Genomic DNA, 24417 nt, shown 5'->3' on the forward strand with positions numbered 1-24417 from the left:
GCTGTGAACATTCTTGGGATGCTCTGGGCCCAAAAGGATTGGACTTATTATTGTTATTATTTTTACATCGACAAAAAAACACTCTTAATACATTTTTTGTCCACGAATAGAAGCCTGGAACCCCTCCCCTCTGACACAAATTAGCCTTATTTCAAGCCTCACCTATCTATAAAAATGCATATATGATACAAGAAATCTTGTAACATATCCCAACCTTAATGAAAAGAGTCGTTACTTTAGTTTCATGCCAAGAAGGCCATGTCTCCAAGCTCATTTTAAGTTGCAGTAAGGGAAACCAACACACATGCATCCTTCATTATTCATGCCTTGAGCAATCCAAACTCTGATTTAACTTCGTGTCCATAAAATGAGGAAACATAAAAACTGTTTCATTGAGATACGAACTCTGTTTGCTGGGTTTGATAATACCAGGCTTCACGTTCAACTCCATGGGTCCTAAGCAACAAACTTTAATAACAAAAAATGGACATCCTGTACAATGGGAGAAATATTGGGTAACCCATACTCACAATGTAGTAATTTAGACAATGATGACTAGTTATTGCCCTGTTTATTATTGAAAAAAAATAGTGAGTATATCTATTGAATTTTTTTTTTTTTTCATTGGTAAAGACAAGAAGCTCTACGGCATCTACAATAAACAGAACCACAAAAGACAATTAAAGCAAAAGTCACAATCACCTAACCAGTGATACAAAAAGAGACAGAGAGATCTGCACAGCCCTGACCATACAAAGCAAAAAAGGCTGTAGCAGGGACACGTAAGAAGGATTGAGAGTATACGTAGAGACCCGATACAGCCCTAACACAAAACACATACCATGTGTGACCCAGAAGCCAACAGCAGACACCACTTGAGAAGCCGAGAAAACTGAGGAGGACCAAGGGACTTGACCAATCACCGGCGAACCATGAGCAAGGAAAGCAGTGTCGGAAACAAAACACCACCAATAACTAAAAACACAATAAAACCAAAGCACCAAAGGAGAACAAGCCTGTAATGTTTAAGTTTTTCATATATATATATATATATATATATATATATTTGTGTGTGAGGTGTAATTTAAAAGCAAAAGAAAAAGAGAAAAGAAAAGAAAAAAAAAATGGGTGGGACCCACTTTACTTTAAGTTATCATGTTGCAAATGGGATTACAGACCCATTTTATGTTTCTCTTCTCTCTGCAGCGTCCTCTTTCTCTTTCCCTGCTTTATTTTTTTTCTTTTTCATTTGCAACTTTAACCCTTGATTAATTCTTCAATTCTTGGTATTTTGAAGTGCCGTTTGCGGCAAATTGAAGCTCACGGCGAGGCCAACAAGTTGATAGGAGCAATTTCTAGTTTAGTGCACTCCTTAATTTTCAAAATCTAGGGCATCAATTTGAGGTTTTTCATTGCTTTAGAGGAAGGGGTCTCTAATACTCAAATCTTGTTCCTTTGTGAGTTTCCCTACTTTAATTGTTGTCAATCATGCTAGAATTGAACTGATAATCTCTTAAATGATTTTAATTGTGTATGTGAAGCATGCTATTATGCGTATTTGTTGTTCTACATGGAAAGTATGCCTAATTGTTGATCTTCTATGCTTGTTGTGTTCATTAAATTGTTAAAAATTGTTATGAGGAAGCATGCTAATTGTGTAACATTAATTTTCCCTTGTTGATTTTCTATGCTTGTTGTGTTCATTAAATTGTTAAAAATTGTTATGAGGAAGCATGCTAGTTGTGTAACATTAATTTTTCCCAAATTTTTATGGTATTAAAAAGGCATGTAACATGCATTCAAAGCATGCATTCAAAGTATGGGGTATGAAAAGGGTGAAATGATTTGAAAAAGATGAAAAAGGGGATTTTGGGGAGAATTTGATGAAACGGTTTTTGAGAAAAACCCAGTCGCCGCGGAGTCACCAGAGGGCCGGTGTGTTAATATAGCCTAGAGGGAACTAAGGAGATTGCCCAAGCATGGTTGAGCTATCTGGGCCCCAAATGACGCTGTAGAGGTACCAAAGGGTAGGGACAGTAGCCAATCCTTTTCTCGTGTCGCTGCGGAGTCACCAAATGGCGGGTTATATTAACAATTTGTGAAATGATGATATTTTTCTGAAAATGGGGAGTGACATGCATAATATTGCATTCATGGCACGAGATTTATTTGCTTTGAACTTAGAATTGATATTGTGTTTTCCCGGCTTTGCATGACCCTAAATTCCTATTGTCTTATTCCTTGTTTGGATTCACGGGGATACAAAAGGTGTGTCTTAGGCACCACCTACTGAGCAATTTTGCTCACCTCTTTTACTTAACATTTTTTACAGGAAACGGGAAAGAAGTAGCAGATGACATTTTACCACAGACTTAGTATGGATTAAGAGCTTATTTCGTTATTTTTGTACTTGGGTCACTTAATTTTTGTAATACTAAGCATAATGTATTTTGTAGTACGACTTATGGACTTTTAATATTTTAATTATACCTATGGGCTGTAACTTTTGTATGAGCTGTCTAAACGTTGTAAAACATGGACATTCGATATTAATCTTGTATTTTGGGACTGTAATTATGATACCTGGATGATATAGTATGTGGTTGTACCACCATGGAATGTATTATATGTTTATTGTGTTGGGACAGGTTAAAAAATGCTTTTAAACAGGTTGTTGTATGATGATTTTTAGCGGAGGTCATGTCGAAATTTTCTTTTTTTAATGGTATCAGTTTAGGGTCGTTACAAAATTTGGTATCAGAGCCTTAGTTCGAAAACCATTAGGACGACGGGTAGAGGCCTACATAGGGGTTGTGTGATACCCCTTGGATCGGAGACACGGGTTGATCAGGCCCAGGCCCAAACTCGAGGGAAATATCAGTCAATTAATATATAACCGAACATAGAATACAAGATGAAATAAATAATAACAATAAGTTGGAAGAATACTAATTGAAATCCTCAAAATAACATTAATGAAAACTATTAAATCCAAACTCTAAAACTCCATAAGTTATAACTCGGGAATCCATTTAGTGGACCCCTTATTAAAATCCCAAAAGAAACTAAAATAACTGAAATAGAAACTTAAGGTAAACATAGCAAAGATTCCTACGTAGTCGGAAGAATGAATGTCTGTATCTGCTCTGCACGTCCAAGCTCTAACCCTGGAACTGACGAACACCTGAAAAAATAAGAGAGTGGGTCAGGCCCACATGCAAGTCCTATTCTACTACGATCCAACCAATAATCCGATACGCAGATACATCCTAGGAAGACTCAACAATATCTAGAGTAGTCCATATGTATATATATAATACATACTATAGGACGCTCACTAGTCCAGTAGGTCTGTCTCAGCCTGAGTAGAGATACCATGTAAATCGCACAATAATGTGGTCATGTATACCTAGACCTACCAGGGAACAACACCTATGTCCAGTTATCCATCCTAGGCGATATACGCGCCCTAACCATGGTCCTGAGATTCAAACTCATACCATGGCATCATATAATATATATATAAAATCCTTGTACTCCTAATACAAAATATCAACCATCTGTATTGTGGTTTGATGTATGTATAACCAATCCATCCTAAAACCACCACAGATCATTCAATCGTTTTAATGATATGACACAATTATGAGATGGACTTAACCTCTTGTTTTGGTTAATCCACCACTAAATCCAGATTAGGTAGAACAACATGTTCGATTTAGTTCATACCTAGTATGCCATCGTTCCATACCGGTGCACACAGTCCTCCATCCAACACAGTTAACAAAATAGCATAATAACCACTTATTAACTATACTCCAGAACCAACATACAACCAATCTAATATGTGTATGATTCAATTATACAGTCAATATAAGATATAGAAATCCTATTCCGGTCCTCCAAGTTTATAAAGAAGGACTACACATATAACTCCTCCAAAACAATACAATAATTGATGAAAATTACGGTATAATTATACTTCAATTAATTTCCACTTAAGCGTACCTACATTACTTCCCAGAATATATAATAGATGCTTATAGCCAGTTGAGACACAAATAACAGTTTACAATCATGCTAAGGAACCAAGTTACTTGATGGAAACTGTAAGCAATAACAAAATATACTACAACCTTCCACATGCAGTGTATTAATTAACTGTAGGTTACTTCATGCTTTAAAAATTAATACTTACATGCTTCCCAATCTTTTACATCTCTAGAATAGTTTTATAAATCATCCACAGTCCTTAGAACCACACAGAAATCTTCCTACCGGCCAAAAACAACCCAGAACGTGGAAAAAATCAAAAATACAAAAGAGGAGCCGCCTCCACTAAAAGTGGAGCCGCCTCCCCCCTTGGTGGAGCTGCCTCCACCACAAGTGGAGCCGCCTCCACCACAAGTGGAGCCGGCTCTACCCCTTGTAGAGGCGGTTCCACCCTTGTGGTGAGCCGGCTCTACTCCCCTGTGCTCCGTTTGCGCGAAAACTAATCAACTTCTCTGTCTCAGGCGAAACGCAAAGCCTCTGCAATGTTTTTAATCTTCATTCTAGGTTCAATCTTAGTTTTAGACAAACTTAAATCATTGAAAACCAATTCCAACATGTGAAGAACACAAGTTCTTAAGCCACGGTCACAGAACCTCCGTTAGAAAATTCAAGCAACTTACAACAGATTTTTACAAATTAATTTAGTGAAATAAAAAATTGATCTAAGAACTTGTTCTAGGGTTCAAACTCAGTTTTAGATTAGTTACCAGACATCCAATCCATTATTAATCCCTATTAAACAAAGCTTATACGTAACAATAAGAGGAACAATTTACAGAGCAACCTCCTATCAACACAGATTTATGCAACGTTTAAACCACTGATACAAACATGATTTCAAGTTTAATATTACCTTCAATCTAATATGTTTTAATGCTTGGTAAATCCCTGGAGTCTACTAGGAATGCACAAAACACGAATTAAAAGGAAGGAGAAGAATAGTGACTTGCCTTTGAATTTCAGATTTGAAACTCTAAACTGCCGTATTCTGAATTTTCCGACGAGGTCTCCGACCGTTGTTCCACCTTCGTCACTCTAGGTTTAGTCTCAGTTGAAACCCACAACCCCAACTTCCTTCCTCTCTGTAACTCTCTCAAGTTCTCCTCTCTGCTTCTCCCAAAACCACAACTATTACTCTATGTATGTTCTCTTTGTTTCACAGTGTGACTATGAGAACTAGGATTGTGTTTCTAACCCTAAACCAACGTAGAATATGCATATATATAGACTTTTAAATTCTAAACCCTAATCCTTATACAACTCGGCCCATTGAACAACCTAGGTTTAACAGTGCCGGCTACATGAACTTACGTAAATTTATAATAACAATGACTTAAATAAAGAAATAAAAACAACCATTAACAACCAATTAAATAATTAAAATAATTTAAATAATTAACAATTTACAAAATAATTAACAATTAAACAAAATACCCGCAATTAAATAATTAACACCACAAACAAAGAAAACAATTAATCAAAAAAAATAATTAAATCAAAAATAAAATACCAGAAATATCCTTTTAAAAATTAGGGGTATTACAGGTTTCATGGGAAGTCATTTGCATAGTTTATGTGATTAATTGTTAAAGTGTTTTGCTATGTGCAAAAGCATGCTTAACTGTTTACTTGTTTACATGCTTACGTGCTTATGTGCTTATATGCTTATATTAATGTGTTCATTGCATAGTCTTGCATGCTAAGTGTTAGTATAACATCCTTTTATATTGAGTTGCTCACGGTTAGACCTTAGTGTTATCGTTATTGAATCGTTTTATTTGTTTTATAGAACGATGTCACGGCGTGAGGGACCCAGGGAAGTTGGCCCTAGGCCAACAAGGGATGATGTTGGCGAGAGCTCGAGCTCCAATCCGGCGGAGCCAGTTGATGAGGACACACTTCTTCAGGATTTAATTGCCCCAAGAGTTGTTCCTACAAGGAGGGATAATGTGGAAACACCCGTCAAAGAGGGTGAAAGTCCGGCGGAACTAGTATTGAATCGCTTGTTGCAGAGGGCCTTGATGGCCACCATTGCTACTCAGCCGCAACCGATACTGTAGCCGATACCACAACCGGTAGTGCAAGTGGAGGAGACGCCAGCACAGAAGCGTCTCAATATTATTAAAGGGTTTTCTCATTTAATGCCGGTATTGTTTGAAGGTGGTGCAGATCCCATGGTAGCGGATGACTACATGGAGCAAGTTGAAACTCAATTGGCTTCTATGGATGTGACGGAGGATCATTTGAAAATCACCCTAGCCACTTACAAGTTCACAAAGGATGCCAAGTTTTGGTGGAAATCAATCACAAATCAATATAAGATTGAAGAGATGAGTTGGGATAGATTCAAGGAGCTGTTCTATGAGAAGTATTTCCCTGCCTCCAATAGGTGGGAGTTAAAGAATCAGTTTATTGGCCTTATCCAAGGCAATATGTCAGTGACAGAATACGAGAACAAGTTCACGTCTCTTTCCCGCTTTGCTCCAGAGATGGTGAGTAATGAAGTTGATAAGGTTCGGAAGTTTATCTCCGGACTTGACTACAAGATGAGGCCGTTGTTAATAGCACATGGCAACAAGGTTTATTCTGAGGCAGTGGAAAGAGCATTAATGTTAGAGGTGGAGGCCAAAGATAACGAAGTAACAAGGGAACAGTGGAGACAAAAGAGGAATGTAGGACCATCTGTAGAGGGACCTTCAGGGAAAAAGGAATAGGGGTGGTTCATTTTAGTTTTAGGGGCAGCAGTTTGCACGATCCGCTTCTACGACTCCTATACCAGCTGAATCTGATAGGAGTGCAGTTGTTTGCTTTCAGTGCCAGCAGCCTGGACATTACAAGTCCAATTGTCCCTTGAGATCGTCTTCAGTTTCTTCAGCTCCGAGGGTTTATTATGGGTGTGGCCAGCAGGGCCACTTGATTCGAGACTATCCGAGTCAGGGAGCAATCACCACTAGTTGCAGAGGGTCACGGCAGAGGCCATCACAGTCGGCTATAGTTCAGTCAGGTTTCAGACCACCGCCACCACCACAACCTGCCATTTATTCTCAGGGTTCACTACTAGCTAGGTGGGATACTCCTACTGTGTCGGCACAACAGTCTGGTGTTCAAATTAGTAATTCAAAGGCACAGGCACCGCAGGGACGTGTCTTTGCACTTACACTGACTGATGCATCTCCTGGATCGTCAGTTCTTCGAGGTATATTTCCAGTGTTTGGTTTTTGGGCCCGTGTTTTGTTTGATTATGGTGCATCTCATTCTTTCATTTTATCATCATTTGCACTTGCATCGGGGTTAGAGGTCAGTTTCATGGATCAGGCGTTGTGTGTTGATAAGCCAGTTGGGGTTTCAGTGCCATTGAGCCGAGTTGTGTGGGATTATTCCATTGTGATAGCCGGGCGGACTTTTATGTTTGACCTTATCCTCCTAGAGATGACTAACTTTGATGTCATTCTCAGGATGGATTGGTTAGCTTCATTTCATGCTACGATTGACTGTTACAGAGGAAGGGTTACTGTAATACCCCTAATTTTAAAAGGATATTTAAAAGGATATTTCTGGTATTTTATTTTTGATTTAATTGTCTTTTTATTTGATTAATTGTTTCATTGTTTGTTGTGTTGCTTAAATTGCATGTATTTTGTTTAATTTTTAATTATTTGCTTAATTATAAATTATTTTAAATTAAATAGGGTTATTTTGTTTTAAATTGATTTAATTGATATTTGATTAAATGTGTAATTGTTATTTGTTATTTGATATTTAATTTTATACTTGTTTTATTTAATTATGGTTATTTTAATTGAGTTATTTGTAATTAATTTAATTAGTTAAATGCGTGACTTAGGATTAGGGTTTTAGGTTTCATGGTAGCCGACTGGGTATATGTAGGTTTCCTTCTTGTATTGCAACTAGAATTAGGGTTGTGTATTACAAACACCTATAAATATATGTACGAGTTCTACCTAGGGTTTTAGAAAAAAAACCCATACACGTAGAGAACATACATAGAGCAACAGTTGTGGTTTTGGGAGAAGCAGAGAGGAGAACTTGAGAGAGTTACAGAGAGGAAGGACGCTAGGGTTGTGGGTTTCAACTGAGACTAAACCTAGAGTGACGAAGGTGGAACAACAGTCGGAAACCTTGTTGGAAAATTCAGGACGGCAGTTTAGAGTTTCAAATCTGAAACTCAAAGGCAAGTCACTATTTTATTCTTTCCCTTTAATTCGTGTTCTGTGCATGCCTAGTGGACTCCAGGAATTAATTTAGCACTAAAACAGATTAAGTTGAAGTAATATTAATCTTGGAAACATGTTGAATCGACTGTTAAATCATTGCATAATTCTGTTGTGTGTAAGACTTTGCTCTGTTTAAAAATAAACTGTTTGCGTGAGTTTTAATTTTGCTTAACCTTATGTATTTGGGATTGAATGCATGATTTTAATGGATTTTAGGACTGCAATTGAACTCCTAAATAAGCTATAAAAACTGTACAGAGTTTTTGCACTTCGTCAGAGGGGAAGAAGATGCACAGAATAGGGGATACGGCTCTCAACGGAGGAGAGGCGGCTCCACAAGGGGGTGGAGCCAACTCCACAAGGGTAGAGCCGGCTCCAATAAAGGGTGGAGCCGGCTCCACCAAGGGGAGAGCCGGCTCCACTTTTGGTGGAGGCGGCTCTTCTTTTATTTTTTTGATTTTTCACGTTTCTGATTTCCGGTTGGCCTGTAGGAGGGTTTCTGAGTTGTTCTAGGGGATGTGGATGGTTTATAAAACAGTTCCAGAGATACTAAAAGAATTGGGAAGCATGTTAGTATTAATATTGAAGCATGGGATAACCTACAATAATACACTGTATGTGGGAGGTTGAATTATGCCTTGACATTGCTTACTGTTTCTATAAAGCACTTTGGTTTCTAGCATAGTTTTAAACTGTTGTTCATGTTTCAACTGTTGTATAAGCATATAAGATATGTTCTAGAAAAAAAAAATAGGTATGCTTAAATGGAAATTAATTGATGTTTAACTATACTATTTATTGCATCAAGTTATGGTACTGTTTTAGAGGAGTTAGATGCTGTATTTTACTCTAACATTTTAAAGGACTATAATGTGACTTCTAGATTATATACTGGATATATAATTTGATCATACACTTATTAGATTTGTATGTGTGCTTATTCTGGAGTATAATTGATATGCATTTATCACTGTTTGGTCAATCGTGTAAACTGGAGGATTGTATGTACCGGTATGGGACGGTGACATACTAGGTATGGACTGGATCAAACCCTAAGTCCTACCTAATTTGGATTAAGGTACGGATTAACCATATAGATTAAGTCCATTACCTACTTGTGTCAGGTCAACAAAATAGTTGGATGACTTAATATGGTTTCCGGAAGGATGATTATACATATACTAGACCACTACACAGATGGATTATATTTTGTATTAGGGGGAGAACGGACTTTATATATTTATTATATGGTACCATGGTATGAGCTTGAGTCTCAGGACCATGGTTAGGGTGCGTATATCGCCTAGGATGAATAACTGGACATAGGTGTTGTTCCCTGGTAGGTCTAGGTACACATGACCACATTATTGTGCGATTTGCATGGTATCTCTACTTAGGCTGAGACAGACCTACTGGACTAGTGAGCGTCCTATAGTGTGTACTATATAGATACATATGGACTACTTTAGATATTGTTGAGTCTTCCTAGGATGTATCTGCGTATCGGATTACTGTTTGGATCGTAATAGAATAGGACTTGCATGTGGGCCTGACTCACTCTTTTATTTTTCTGGTGTTCGTCATTTCCAAGGTTAGAGCTTGGACGTGCAAAGCAGATACAGACATTCATTCCTCCGACTACGTAGGAATCTTTTCTATGTTTACCTTTAGTTTTCTATTTCAGATATTTTAGTTTCATTTGGGATTTTTAATAGTAAGGGGTCCACTAGATGGATTCCCGAGTTGTAACTTATGGAGTTTTGGAGTTTGGATTTAACAGATTTCATTAATTATTTTGAGGATTTCAATTAGTATTCTTCCAGCTTATTGATATTATTTATTTCATCTTATATTCTATGTTCGATTACATATTAATTGTTTGATATCCCTCGGGTTTGGGCCTGGGCCTGATCAACCCGTGTCTCGGATCCGAGGGGTATAACAGTTGGTATCAGAGCACTCCAGGTTCAAGTGTCTCTAGGATTCTATCGTATAAGACTTCCGCGTAGCGTTCTCTATTGTTTATAGCTTAAGTTTAGGATTCATTGTATTCTTTACGGTTTGGTTTAATCGTGCTGATGTCTGTCTTTCTATGTTGACAAAATGGCTAACGCAAGAACCAGACGGAACAATCGGCAATGAAGGGAAGCGGCCCGTAGGCAGCGTCAGGAGGATAAAGGTCAGTACTATGAGGAGTAGGAGGAGGTTCCACAGGCTCGGGATCAGGGGGGAGATCCAGAGTATCCTCTTCACCTCAATGACCTTATTGCTCGGGCCATAGAAGCTGGGGTAACAGTTGCACTTCAGAATTAGCCTCAGGTACAGCCGGCACCGCTACCAACACTGGTTGTTCAGATTGATACTTGGGAGAAGGCTAGGAGTTCTTTCACAAAGGGGAGCCCACCTGAGTTCACAGGCTCCACCGATGCGAGAACAGCTCACTAGTGGAAACAGGACATCGAGCGACATCTTTGCTTGGTTCAGTGCACGGAGGTTCAGAAGCAGATGCTTGCTACATTCAAGCTAGTGGGGGATGCACTGCAGTGGTGGGAGTCAGTTACCACCATAGAGGAGATGATGGCTTTGACTTATGATGAGTTCAGTGCACGCTTTGATGAAAAGTATTTTTCTTATGCAGTCAGGGCAGCCATGAAGACTGAATTTCTCAATCTGCAACAGGGAAACATGACAGTGGTGATCGACGGTCGAAATCAATTATAAATCAACCCTCTTCGCAATAGCACGAATCATTGTAAAATAGGGCTATTGGACAGGTAAGTCGAACCACTGGGACTGCGCTAGTCTTAAAGCAACCTAAGTATCTAAAGTCATTTTAGAGTGATGAGGGGTTTATAAAGGGTTTGTGTGTTTGTCACTAAACTAAGAAATTAAAATGCATAAAATAATAAAATTGTAAGAAATTTAGAAAGAGAGATCTAGGTAGAGAAGACTAAGGAGATGAATTCACACTACACCCTAAGTACATGCTAGATTAAGTCTAAATTGGGGATGGACAATATATGCAATGGTCAAGAAATATATGACAACACTTAGTTACCATATATTTGTTAAGAGATCCATTAAATTGGCATAAGAATGATCCTTCAAAAGCTAACACATTGAACTACCTAAACTAGGATGTAGAGTCAAATATATTATCTTAAGCTGAAGACCATCAAGAATTAAAGCAAATGACAAAGCACATGAAGTAGGAAACTAGCATAACCCATCAAAGGAAGTTCCTAAGCAATGGACTATCCATTTTTCTATCAACATGCCTTGAAAACATTTCATAGTTTTCTCCCCATTGTCACCATGAGAATACAAGCAATACGATTAATGTAAGAATCATCAAGTCAAGCTAAATAACTTACATCAATCATTTAAACATAATAGAGTTCATTACAAGAAGTAATATGCTCTAAACTATGAAAAGACCAAAATCTATACATTAAAATCCCCAAAATAGAACCTAATCTAGAACATGAACAACAAGGGGAGGCTTTATCACCTCCCTAGATAGAGTTTAGTTACCCATTGATGCACTAGAGGAAGGAGGAAGCTTGAAGAAAGACTCCATTTTCGTGCTCCTTCCTTTGCTTCAAGAACATACCTTTCTTGCTCTCTTCTCTCTCCTCTATCTTCCCAAAATGAAGCTCAATGTAAATGTGTGGCCTCCCTCTCTTATCTTCTAAAGATAAGCCTCTAAAAACCCCCACCAACCAACATCTCCAACCAACCATTAAAGAGGGAAATTAGAATTGAGGAACCCAAGATGCACATGGCTGAAAATGGGTCATTTCCGGATGCAATTCTGCCCTAATTTCGAGCACTCGAAATAAGGGCTCGAGCACTCGAAATTGGAGTAGAATGCTCCATTCTTGCCTTGCTCACCCGGACCTACTTTGGTAAAATGGCCATAACTTTGCGTTCTAAACTCTGAATGATGAACCGTTTGAAGATTTGGAAAGCTAATTCAGAGCTCTAAAAACTTTATGTTTTGGTGAAGATCCAATTCTCAAGGATGGTTGGTCGAAAATGAAGATCAAGGCAGAATTTCATTGCTGCCAGGCAATTCTGCGCACCTCTGGTAACAAGGCCATAACTCTCTGCTCCGAGCTCTGAATGACAAACCATTTGAAGATTTAGAAATCTAATTCAGAGCTCTAAATCTTTCATGTTATGATGGAAGTCCAGTTCTTGAGTTTGCTAGGTCAAAAATGGCGACAAAAGTCAGGTTCCACTGCCGCCAAGCTTCAGCATTGTGCCTTTGCATTCAAAATTTCAACAAAACATCATTCTTGCTTCTTTTAAGCCAATGAACCTGAAAATAAATAAAAATGCACAAATGAAGATAATCTACATAATAAAATCAAATAATGGACTTAACTAATGCAATTTAGGGCGCTTGAATATGCAATATTCGGCGCTTATCAAGTGGCAGAGTATGAGCAGCAGTTCACACGCTTGTCTCTTTTTGCACCAGAAGAGGTGGATACAGAAGAGAAGAAGCACAACAGTTTCATCAAGGGGTTGATGTGGTCTATCAAGAGAGCTATTATAGGTAGTCCAGCTTATACTACCTATGCTCAGGTGGTAGACGCCGCTCTACAGCAGTATCAGTTGACCGTGGACATCAGATAGGCCAAGGGTGAGAAGCGGGGTGACAGAGACTCTGTTAACCAGTCAGTTGAGAAAGGGAATGGGAACGGACACCGACAGAATGATAAGGGCAAGTTCCAGGGACAGCAGCCTTGGAAGAAGCACAAGGGTGGTCCGGATGCTTCCAAGGCTGTGGCACCTATTCAGCGTCAACAGAATGGGGGACCACAGGCAGGACAGGGTCAACCACAGGCTAACGGACAGAGGAGGCCATTTGGTACTTTCCAGGGTAGTTGTTATACTTGTGAAAAATATGGTCACACTTCCAAGCAGTGTCCTACAACAAGACAGGGACAGAGATAGAGACAGGGACAGCATGTGCAGCAGGGACAGAGGGCGCCAGTACCTTTACCAGCTTTACAAGTTCCACGAATTCATGGACAGACTTATCCGGCTTTACCGGCACCGCCGCAGCCTCAGGGACAGGCACCGCAGCAATTACATTATGGCAGGGTGTACAACCCTAAGCCACAGGATATGCAAGCACCTCAGGCTGTTGAGGGTAAGTTTCTTATACATGGTTTGCATGGACGTGTTTTATTTGATACGGGTGCTACACACTCATTTGTAGCTAGGACTTTTGTTATTTTATCTGGGATGAGGACGAGGGTATGCACTAGACCTCAGGGTATTTCTACACTATTGGGCGATACAGCTATTATACATGAGAGTGATGGGCCTATGACACTAGATATTGGCAGACTTAGATTTCTAGCCAACCTATTGGTCCTAGACATGCACACTTATGATGTGATACTTGGGATGGATTGGTTGTCTCACTACCATGCCCAAGTTAATTGTTTTGATAGGTCTATTATATTTATCGTACCTGGTCACGATATGTATGTAGTAGCTATGCCACATTCTAAAGGGGACGGTAGCACCTATTTGTTCCATGTGGAGGAGGAAAAGGAGGAGGGGATTACTGTGTCATTGAATCGCATATCGATTGTACAGGATTTTTCGGATGTTTTTCAGGAGATTTCAGGGTTGCAACCTAGTCGCGAGATCGATTTTGTGATAGACTTAGCTCCCGGCACTGCTCCTATTGCTAGGGCACCCTATAGGATGGCACTGGTGGATATGAAAGAGCTGAGGGATTAGATTCAGCAATTACTCAGCCAGGATTTTATTCATAGGAGTACATCACCTTGGGGAACACCGGTTCTATTTGTAAAGAAAAAGGATGGTTCGTTTTGCCTGTGTATAGATTACAGAGAGTTGAACAAGGTTACTATTCGTAACAAGTACCCTCTACCCAGGATTAATGATTTGTTTGATCAGTTACGGGGAGCCACATACTTCTTCAAGATTGATCTGTGTTCTGGGTATCATCAACTAAGGGTTAGGGAGCTGGATATTCCTAAGACAGCATTTCTCACGAGATATAGCTCTTATGAGTTTTGTGTCATGCCGTTTAGGATGACTAATGCACCTGCAGTGTTCATAGATTTAATGAACAGAGTCTTTCGGGCTTATTTGGATCAGTTTGTCATTGTCTTTATTGATGATATCTTGATCTATTCTAGGTCTGAGGACGACTATGCTAGACATCTTCGCATAGTCTTGTAGACGCTTCGTGAGCACCAGTTATATGCCAAGTTCGAGAAGTGTGAATTTTGGCAACGGGAGGTGAAGTTTTTAGGTCACGTGGTGTCAGAAAATGGAATAGCGGTGGATCCGGCCAAGGTTTCGGCTATGGTTGAGTGGGGACAGCCTACATCACCTACTGAGATTCGGAGTTTCCTCAGTCTGGCAGGATATTACAGGAGATTCATCCAGGGGTTCTCCAAGATAGCAGGACCACTCACTCATCTGACCAGGAAGGGTGTACAGTTCGTATAGGATGGGCACTGTCAGAAAGCTTTTGATGAGCTGAAGATTAAGTTGACTTCTGCACCGGTTTTGTCTACTCCACAGAGCGGGATAGAGTATCTTGTCTACACAGATGCTTCGTTGTAGGATCTTAGATGTGCTTTGATGCAGGAGGAGAGACCGATTTCTTATGGATCTCGGAAGCTTAAGCCTCATGAGCTTAATTATCCAACACATGATTTGGAATTAGTAGCTGTGGTCTTTGCCTTACGCATTTGGAGGCATTATCTGTTGGGTGAGTCCTTCAGGTTATTTAGTGATCACAAAAGTCTGCAGTACTTGTTCACTCAGCGGGAGCTGAATATGAGACAGCGCAGATGGTTGGAGTTTGTGAAAGACTATCACTTTTCCATACAATATCATCCAGGGAAAGCGAATGTGGTGGCGGATGCACTCAGTCGCCGATCTGTCGGTAGTCTCTCTACTCTATTCACTACTGAGTGGAATGCTTTGAAGAATGTAGATGAGTTGTCAGATGCTTTTATGGCTTGCATGGTGGTTACACCTTCTATCATTCGCAAGGTTTTACAAGCACAACTCACCGATCAACAGTGTGTCGACAAGGTCGCAGAGATAGCTTCCGGAGAGGTTCCATTCTACTATGTTGGGGCTGATGGAGGTTTGCGGTACAAGGAACGGTTAGTGGTACCTTTTGCTGAGGATTTAAGGAAGGATGTGATGACTGAGACTCACCACTCTGAGTTCTCTGTTCATCTAGGAGGCGATAAGATGTATTAAGATATGAAGCAGCAGTTTTGGTGGGCAGGTATGAAGAGGGACATTGCTCTTTTTGTCTCGCAATGTAGTACTTGTCAGATGGTCAAGATTGATCATCAGAGGCTGCCAGGAGCTCTACAGCCACTACCGATACCAGAGTGGAAATAGGAGAGTATATCTATGGATTTTGTGGAGGGATTGCCCACTTCTTTCAAGGGTCATAATTCCATTTGGATCATTGTGGATAGGTTGACCAAGTCAGCTTATTTCTTGCCTATTTGCACTGACTACACTTCGGAGCAGTTGGCGAGACTTTACATTTCAGAGATTGTAAAGTTGCATGGCATTCTATTGTCTATTATATCAGACAGGGATTCAAGCTTTGTGTCGGGATTTTGGAAGAGTTTTCAGCAGGCTTTGGGTATAGAGTTGCACCTTAGTACTGCTTATCATCCTCAGACTGATGGACAGACTGAGAAGGTGAATCAGATTATGGAGGATATGCTCCGATCGTGTGTTCTTGATTTCAAAGGCTACTGGGAGAATTACTTACCCCTTGTAGAGTTTGCTTATAACAATAGTTTCCAGAAGACTATTGGGATGGCACCATTTGAGGCGTTATATGGCCGACCGTGTCGATCGCCTGTTTGTTGGATGGAGGTTGGTGAGAGCAGATTCTTGGGTCCTGAGTTTATCAAGGATACTTCTGAGAAGATAGCTCTTATTCGAGATCGCATGCGTACTGCCCAGAGTAGGCAAAAGAGTTATGCTGATCGTCACACTCGTGCTTTGGAGTTTAAGGTTGGGGATCAGGTTCTTCTCAAAGTCTCGCCTATGAAGGGTGTTATGCATTTTGGGAAGAAAGGGAAGTTGTCTCCACGGTTTATCGGTCCTTTCATGATTACGGATCGAGTTGGAGCTGTGGCTTATCGATTGGCACTTCCGGATCATTTGGATCGCGTGCACAACGTGTTCCATGTTTCCATGTTGCAGAAATTTCTGCGAGATGAGGATCGGTATCAGCATATCGATGTTGGGGAGATTGAGTTACAGCCGGATGTAACTTATTTAGAGCCACCATGTCGTGTTGTAGACCGATGAGATCAGATTCTTCGTAACAAGGTTATTCCTTTAGTACGTGTTCAGTAGAGTCATCACAATGAGGCTGAGTCCACTTGGGAACGGAAGGATGTCATTCGCTCGCAATTTCCTGAAATATTGGAAGAAGGTAAGTGCGAATTCCGAAGACGAAATTCCTTTTGTTAGGGGGGAAGAATGTAATACCCCTAATTTTAAAAGGATATTTAAAAGGATATTTCTGATATTTTATTTTTGATTTAATTGTCTTTTTATTTGATTAATTGTTTCCTTATTTGTTGTGTTGCTTAAATTGCACGTATTTTGTTTAATTTTTAATTATTTGCTTAATTGTAAATTGTTTTAAATTAAATAGGGTTATTTTGTTTTCAATTAATTTAATTGATATTTGATTAAATGTGTAATTGTTATTTGTTATTTGATATTTAATTTTATACTTGTTTTATTTAATTATGGTTATTTTAATTGAGTTATTTGTAATTGATTTAATTAGCTAAATGCGTGAGTTTGGATTAGGGTTTTAGGTTTCATGGTAGCCGACTGGGTATATGTAGGTTTCCTTCTTGTATTGCAACTAGAATTAGGGTTGTGTATTACAAACACCTATAAATACATGTACGAGTTCTACCTAGGGTTTTAAAAACAAAACCCATACACGTAGAGAACATACAGAGAGTAACAGTTGTGGTTTTGGAAGAAGCAGAGAGGAGAACTTGAGAGAGTTACAGAGAGGAATGAAGCTAGGGTTGTGGGTTTCAACTGAGACTAAACCTAAAGTGACGAAGGTGGAACAACAGTCGGAAACCTCGTCGGAAAATTCAGGACGACAGTTTAGAGTTTCAAATCTGAAACTCAAAGGCAACTCACTATTTTATTCTTTCCCTTTAATTCGTGTTCTGTGCATGCCTAGTGGACTCTAGGAATTAATTTAGCACTAAAATAGATTAAGTTAAAGTAATATTAATCTTCGAAGCATGTTGAATCGACTGTTAAATCATTGCATAATTCTGTTGTGTGTAAGACGTTGCTCTGTTTAAAAATAAACTGTTTGTGTGAGTTTTAATTTTGCTTAACCTTATGTATTTGGGACTGAATGCATGATTTTAATGGATTCTAAGATTGCAATTGAACTCCTAAATAAGCTATAAAAACTGTACAGAGTTTCTGCACTTCGTCAGAGACGAAGAAGATGCACAGAATAGGGGATACGGCTTTCAACGGAGGAGAGACGGCTCCACAAGGGGGTGGAGCCGGCTCCACAAGGGTAAAGCCGGCTCCAATAAAGGGTGGAGCCGGCTCCAACAAAGGGAGAGGCGGCTCCACTTTTGGTGGAGGCGGCTCCTTTTTTATTTTTTTGATTTTTCACGTTTCTGACTTCCGGTTGGCCTATAGGAGGGTTTCTGAGTTGTTCTAGGGGCTGTGGATTGTTTATAAAACTGTTCCAGAGATATTAAAAGAATTGGGAAGCATGTTAGTATTAATATTGAAGCATGGGATAACCTACAATAATACACTGTATGTGGGAGGTTGAATTATACCTTGACATTGCTTACTGTTTCTATAAAGCACTTTGGTTTCTAGCATAGTTTTAAACTGTTGTTCATGTTTCAGCTGTTGTATAAGCATATATTATATGTTCTGGAAAAAAAATAGGTATGCTTAAATGGAAATTAATTGATGTTTAACTATACTATTTATTGCATCAAGTTATGGTACTGTTTTAGAGGAGTCAGATGCTGTATTGTACTCTAACATTTTAAAAAAACTATAATGTGACTTCTAGATTATATACTGGATATATAATTTGATCATACACTTATTAGATTTGTATGTGTGCTTATTCTGGAGTATAATTGATATGCATTTATCATTGTTTGGTCAACCGTGTAAACTGGAGGATTGTATGTACCGGTATGGGACAGTGACATACTAGGTATGGATTGGATCAAACCCTAAGTCCTACCTAATTTGGATTAAGGTACGGATTAACCATATAGATTAAGTCCATTACCTACTTGTGTCAGGTCAACAAAATAGTTGAATGACTTAATATGGTTTCCGGACGGATGATTATACATATACTAGACCACTACACAGATGGATGGTATTTTGTATTAGGAGGAGAACGGACTTTATATATTTATTATATGGTACCATGGTATGAGCTTGAGTCTCAGGACCATGGTTAAGGCGCGTATATAGCCTAAGATGGATAACTGGACATAGGTGTTATTCCCTGGTAGGTCTAGGTATACATGACCACATTATTGTGCGATTTACATGGTATCTCTACTCAGGCTGAGATAGACCTACTGGATTAGTGAGCGTCCTATAGTGTGTACTATATATATACATATGGACTACTTTAGATATTATTGAGTTTTCCTAGGATGTATCTGCGTATCGGATTACTGTTTGGATCGTAGTAAAATAGGACTTGCATGTGGGCCTGACCCACTCTTTTATTTTTCAGGTGTTCGTCAGTTCCAGGGTTAGAGCTTGGACGTGCAGAGCAGATACAGACATTCATTCCTCCGACTACGTAGGAATCTTTTCTATGTTTACCTTTAGTTTTCTATTTCAGATATTTTAGTTTCATTTTGGATTTTTAATAGTATGGGGTCCACTAGATGGATTCCCGAGTTGTAACTTATGGAGTTTCGGAGTTTGGATTTAACAGATTTCATTAATTATTTTGAGGATTTCAATTAGTATTATTCCAGCTTATTGTTGTTATTTATTTCATCTTGTATTCTGTGTTCGGTTACATATTAATATATTGATATTTCCCTCGGGTTTGGGCCTGGGCCTGATCAATCTGTGTCTCGGATCCGAGGGGTATCACAGTTACAGTTTGCACTCCCGAGGGAGACTGTTTCTTTTTCGTGGGAGATCAGAGTGATTCCCACATTTCATCGTTTGATGGAGCTCGTGGACGGAGTCGTGGTGATTACTTCTTGGCTAGCCTTATAGCCGAATAAGATGATGTTGTGAAAGAAGATTATCCTGCGGTTGTTTGTGATTTTCTGGATGTATTTCCGGAAGATTTGACAGAGTTGCCTCCACACCGAGAAGTGGAGTTCCCTATTGAGTTAATGCCAGGTACCGCGCTGATTTCTGTGGTACCGTATCGTATGGCACAAGTTAAATTGGAAGAATTAAAGAGGCAGCTTGATGATTTGAGGATGAAAGGTTTCATCTGACCGAGTGTGTCACCGTGGGGCGCACCGGTCTTGTTTGCTAAGAAGAAAGATGGTTCTTTGAAGTTGTGCATTGATTATCAGAAGTTGAATCGTGCTACCATCAAGAATAAGTATCCTTTTTCCAATGATAGATGATTTGTTTGATCAGTTGAGAGGAGCAAGTTGTTTTTCGAAGATTGATTTGAGGTCAGGCTACTATCAGTTACGAGTTAAGGATGAGGATATCCCAATGACAGCGTTCCGTACACGGTATGGACACTATGAGTTCCTTATTATGCCTTTTGGCTTAACTAATGCGCCAGCGATATTCATGGACTTGATGAACCGCGTCTTTCACGATTACTTGGACCAGTTTGTGATAGTTTTCGTGGATGACATTCTTGTGTATTCACGATCTCGGGAGGAGCACGAGGTCCATTTGAGTATTGTTTTACAGATTTTACGGGAGCACCGATTGTATACCAAATATGAGAAATGTGAGTTTTGGCTACAAGAGGTGAAATTTTTGGGGCATGTTGTTTCAGAAGGTGGAGTGTCAGTAGATCCATCAAACGTTGAAGTAGTTTTGAATTGGGAGCAACCCAAGAATGTTTTTGAGATTCGGAGTTTCCTTGGCCTAGCGGGTTACTATCGGAGATTTGTGAAGGATTTCTCCCGTTTGGCAGCGCCTATGACCTGTTTGACTCGGAAAGGGATCAAGTTTGTCTGAACTGAAGCCTGTGAGTCATCTTTTCAAGAGTTGAAGACAAAATTGACTACAGTTCCAGTGTTGGTGATATCTGAGTGTGGCGTGGGTTATGTGATTTATTGTGACACTTCACGTGATGGTTTGGGATGTATGTTGATGTAGGATGGTAGAATAGTGGCTTATGAGTCTCGACAGTTAAAGACTCAAGAGCTTAACTACCCTGCTCATGATTTGGAGTTAGCGGCAGTTGTATTTGCCTTGAAATGTTAGAGACATTACTTGTATGGTGAGAGATTCGAGGTGTACTCGGATCATAAAAGTCTCAAGTACATTTTCTCCCAAAAAGACTTGAACAACAGACAGAGAAGATGGGTTGAGTTCTTGGAGGACTACAATTTTGACTTGCAGTATCATCCAGGCAAGGCAAATGTGGTAGTAGATGCCTTAAGCCGGAAATCTCGTGGGACTCTGGCCTGTTTGGCTATTCAGAAGTAGAAGATGCTTAAGGATTTGACAGAGATGGGATTGCATTGTTTTGATGACGATGTTGACAGTGAGCCAGCATTCTTGTTTAGTCTTGTGACTCAGTCTACTCTTGTTGCACGAGTGATTGAGTCACAGAGACAGGACCCGGATTTAGATGCCCTTTACACCTTGATCTCTGGTGGTGAGACAGTGAAAGATTGGACCTTGCATGCAGATGGGGGTCTACGGTTCAGGGGTTTATTGGTGGTTCCCACGGTTTGTCGTGAGGACGTCTTACGGGAGTTTCACACTTCCTACTTTGCTATTCATCCAGGTGGTACCAAGATGTATCACAATTTGAGACGTCAGTATTGGTGGAACGGGATGAAGAAAGATGTTGCTCAGTTTGTGGCTAAGTGCTTTACCTGTCAGCAGGTGAAGACCGAGCATCAGAGACCAGCTGGTTTGTTGCAACCATTACCTGTAGTGCAGTGGAAATAGGAAAATATTGCTATGGATTTTGTGACAGGTCTTCCAAGGTCACGGAGGGGCAATGAAGCTATATGGGTCATCATTGACAAGTTGACCAAGACGGCTCACTTTTTGCCTATTAAGGTAACAGATGATACAGAGAAGCTTGGTGTACTTTATGTGAAGGAGATTGTAAGGTTACATGGAGTTCTAGTAACCATTGTCTCAGATAGGGATGCTAAGTTCACTTCGAAGTTCTGGGAAGGACTTCAAGCAGCGTTTGATTCAGCGTTGCATCTTAGTACGGTATTTCATCCACAGACAGACGGCCAGTCGGAGCTACCATCCAGATCTTGGACGATATGCTTCGAGCATGTGTACTTGATTTGGGTGGTAGTTGGGAAGATCATCTACCGCTTATTGAGTTTGCTTATAACAACAGTTATCAGGTGAGTATCTAGATGGCTCCATTTGAGGCGTTATATGATAGACCTTGTAGGTCTCCTGTTTGTTGGACTGAGGTGGGTGAGACCGCCGCCTTAGGACCCGACATAGTACTCGAGACTACCGAGAAGATTAAGTTAATCAGACAGAGGTTGCTTACAGCTCAGAGCCGACAGAAGAGTTATGCGGATAAGCGGAGACGACCGTTATCCTTTGAAATGGGAGACCACATTTTTCTACGGGTTTCTCCACAGAAAGGATTGATGAGATTTGGGAAAAGTGGCAAATTGTCGCCACGATTCATTGGACCATTTGAGATTTTGGACCGAGTAAGAGAGGTTGCCTACAGACTTGCTTTGCCACCACAGTTGGACAGGGTTCACAATGTCTTTCATGTATCGATACTACGGAAGTACGAGCCGGATCCATCTCACATTTTGAGTTGGGTTGATGTGGACATTGATGAGGATGTTTCCTACGAGGAGAGACCAGTTCAGATCCTTGACACACAGCAGAAGGTGTTGAGAAATAAGACGATACCAATGGTGAAAGTTCTTTGGAGACACCACGGAGTCGAAGAGGCTACTCGGGAACTCGAACTGGAGGTTCGCTCCAAGTACCCAGCGTTATTTTCTTCCTCAAGTATGTCTTGATTTCGGGGACGAAATCTTTTTAAGTTGGGGAGAATGTAATGTTTAAGTTTTTCATATATACATATTTGTGTGTGAGGTGTAATTTAAAAGCAAAAAAAAAAAAAAAAAAAAAAAAAAAAAAAGGGTGGGACCCGCTTTACTTTAAGTTATCATGTTGCAAATGGGATTATAGATGTAATACCCCGATAATTTTAAAAGATTTATTAATTAGGATTAATTATTTTATTTTATTTTTCAATGATTTATTTTATTTTATTGAGTGCTAGATTAATTATCTTATTTTAATTAAGTTATATTTCGTGATTATGTATGATGATTGATTGTTTGTGTGGTTGATTATTGATTGAATTATTGGTGTGTTGATTTTATTGGTATTATATGACTTAGTTGTAAATTCTTGTTTGTTTATGTGCTTCATGTAATTAGTTATTTTAATTTCTGTATTTAATTAATTATCTTATTTATTTAAATTAATTGGATTGGGCTTAAGGAAAGTTGGACCAAAAGATGTGGTCTTGGGCTTGTATGAAATCTTATTGGGTTAATTAATGAAGGTCCGTGGTTATTTAATTATTTAAATGATCACTTTTGTATCAATTATATATATATATATATATATATATATATATATATAATTATATATAAAAATAATTAATTAATAATTGTTATGGAAAGATATATATATAGATATATATTTATTGATATTTATAAGTATATATGATTTAATTAACTAATGAGTTAATTATGGAAGGTTATTATTTTAATTCATAATACTAGTTGGAATAGGATTTGGAATTTAAGGTGTATATATATATATAGATATATATTTATTGATATTTATAAGTATATATGATTTAATTAACTAATGAGTTAATTATGGAAGGTTATTATTTTAATTCATAATACTAGTTGGAATATGATTTGGAATTTAAGGTGTATAAAAATACACATAAGGCTTTAGGGTTAAAGGTTTTACACGTTAGAAAAATAAAACAGACAGAGAGAGAGGAAGAAGAAGGGCTGACAAGGAGAAGGTCGGATCTGAAAGGAGGACGTCGGAATTGGAAGAGATAATTAAAGCTTAAAGCGTCGGTTTCGTTTCGAAACCTTCAGGCGAGTTTTCTCTAACTTTCCTCTTAGAACTCATAAGGATTTCACCTTGAGTATCAAGGCTTTAATTAAATTTATTTGTTTAAAAATTATGGTTAGATCGGAATAATTAAAAAGTATAAACTATTATATTTGATTTTTAGATTATTGGATTTTAATTGATATATATAGGTGTTATGTATATTTTAAAATCAATCTATAGGTGGATTTGTGACCCAAGAGAGTTAATTATGGTTTCTTTATTTTCTAGAATTGTTCTGTAATTTTCTGGAAGATGATTAAAATATCATCTATGGTTGTTGTATGTATGGATTGGATTAGGGTTAGATATTCTTAAATGAGAATAGTTTAGTACTTACTGGTTAGTGTATTATTTTACATTAATAAAATAATATTGAGGAAGACGTGGATGATTTGTCAAAACTTGGATTTTGGATATGTGATTTAAACAATTAAAATCATTATCGGGTTGGGATTAAATAGAGTATTTCTTTTATTATAATTTGTTGTTTAAATGATTAAACAACTGACTAGGATGGGATTAAGGTCAAAGGAGTTTTTATAAAATGAAATGGTAGATTGGTCTAGGTATGAATATTATTTTAATAATTATTTAATAGGTATGGAAATTTAATAAACCTATTAATGGATGTGATTAGTATAGTATATATAATTATATATAGACATGTATATCGTGCTTTATTAAAGTTAAAACTTTATTAGGTTTGGTTTTGATCAGAGAT

At 38.7% G+C, this 24417-nt stretch overlaps 1 protein-coding gene across 1 annotated transcript; it reads left to right on the forward strand.

The window, feature by feature from the left end:
• Positions 1 to 6194: 6194 nt before the first annotated feature.
• Positions 6195 to 14054, forward strand: LOC132281673 (uncharacterized). Its single transcript, XM_059783350.1, has 4 exons — positions 6195 to 6725; positions 6868 to 7249; positions 10328 to 10467; positions 13908 to 14054. The coding sequence occupies exons 1-4, from the start codon at positions 6195 to 6197 to the stop codon at positions 14052 to 14054; spliced, it is 1200 nt and encodes a 399-aa protein (XP_059639333.1).
• Positions 14055 to 24417: the final 10363 nt, after the last annotated feature.

The sequence above is a fragment of the Cornus florida genome, unplaced genomic scaffold (assembly GCF_030987335.1).
Source record: "Cornus florida cultivar Cherokee Brave unplaced genomic scaffold, ASM3098733v1 CherokeeBrave_3.0.0_Hap2_Chr11, whole genome shotgun sequence".
Classification (NCBI taxonomy): Eukaryota; Viridiplantae; Streptophyta; class Magnoliopsida; order Cornales; family Cornaceae; genus Cornus; species Cornus florida.

Excerpts from the sequence above, each read along its gene's own strand:
- LOC132281673 (XM_059783350.1), top strand. The coding sequence starts at position 6,195 with ATGCCGGTATTGTTTGAAGGTGGTGCAGATCCCATGGTAGCGGATGAC. Across the intron at positions 6,726-6,867 it reads AGTGGAGACAAAAGAGGAAT|TGCCAGCAGCCTGGACATTA; the intron begins GTAGGACCATCT and ends GTTTGCTTTCAG. Across the intron at positions 7,250-10,327 it reads TGGATCGTCAGTTCTTCGAG|GATTCATTGTATTCTTTACG; the intron begins GTATATTTCCAG and ends GCTTAAGTTTAG.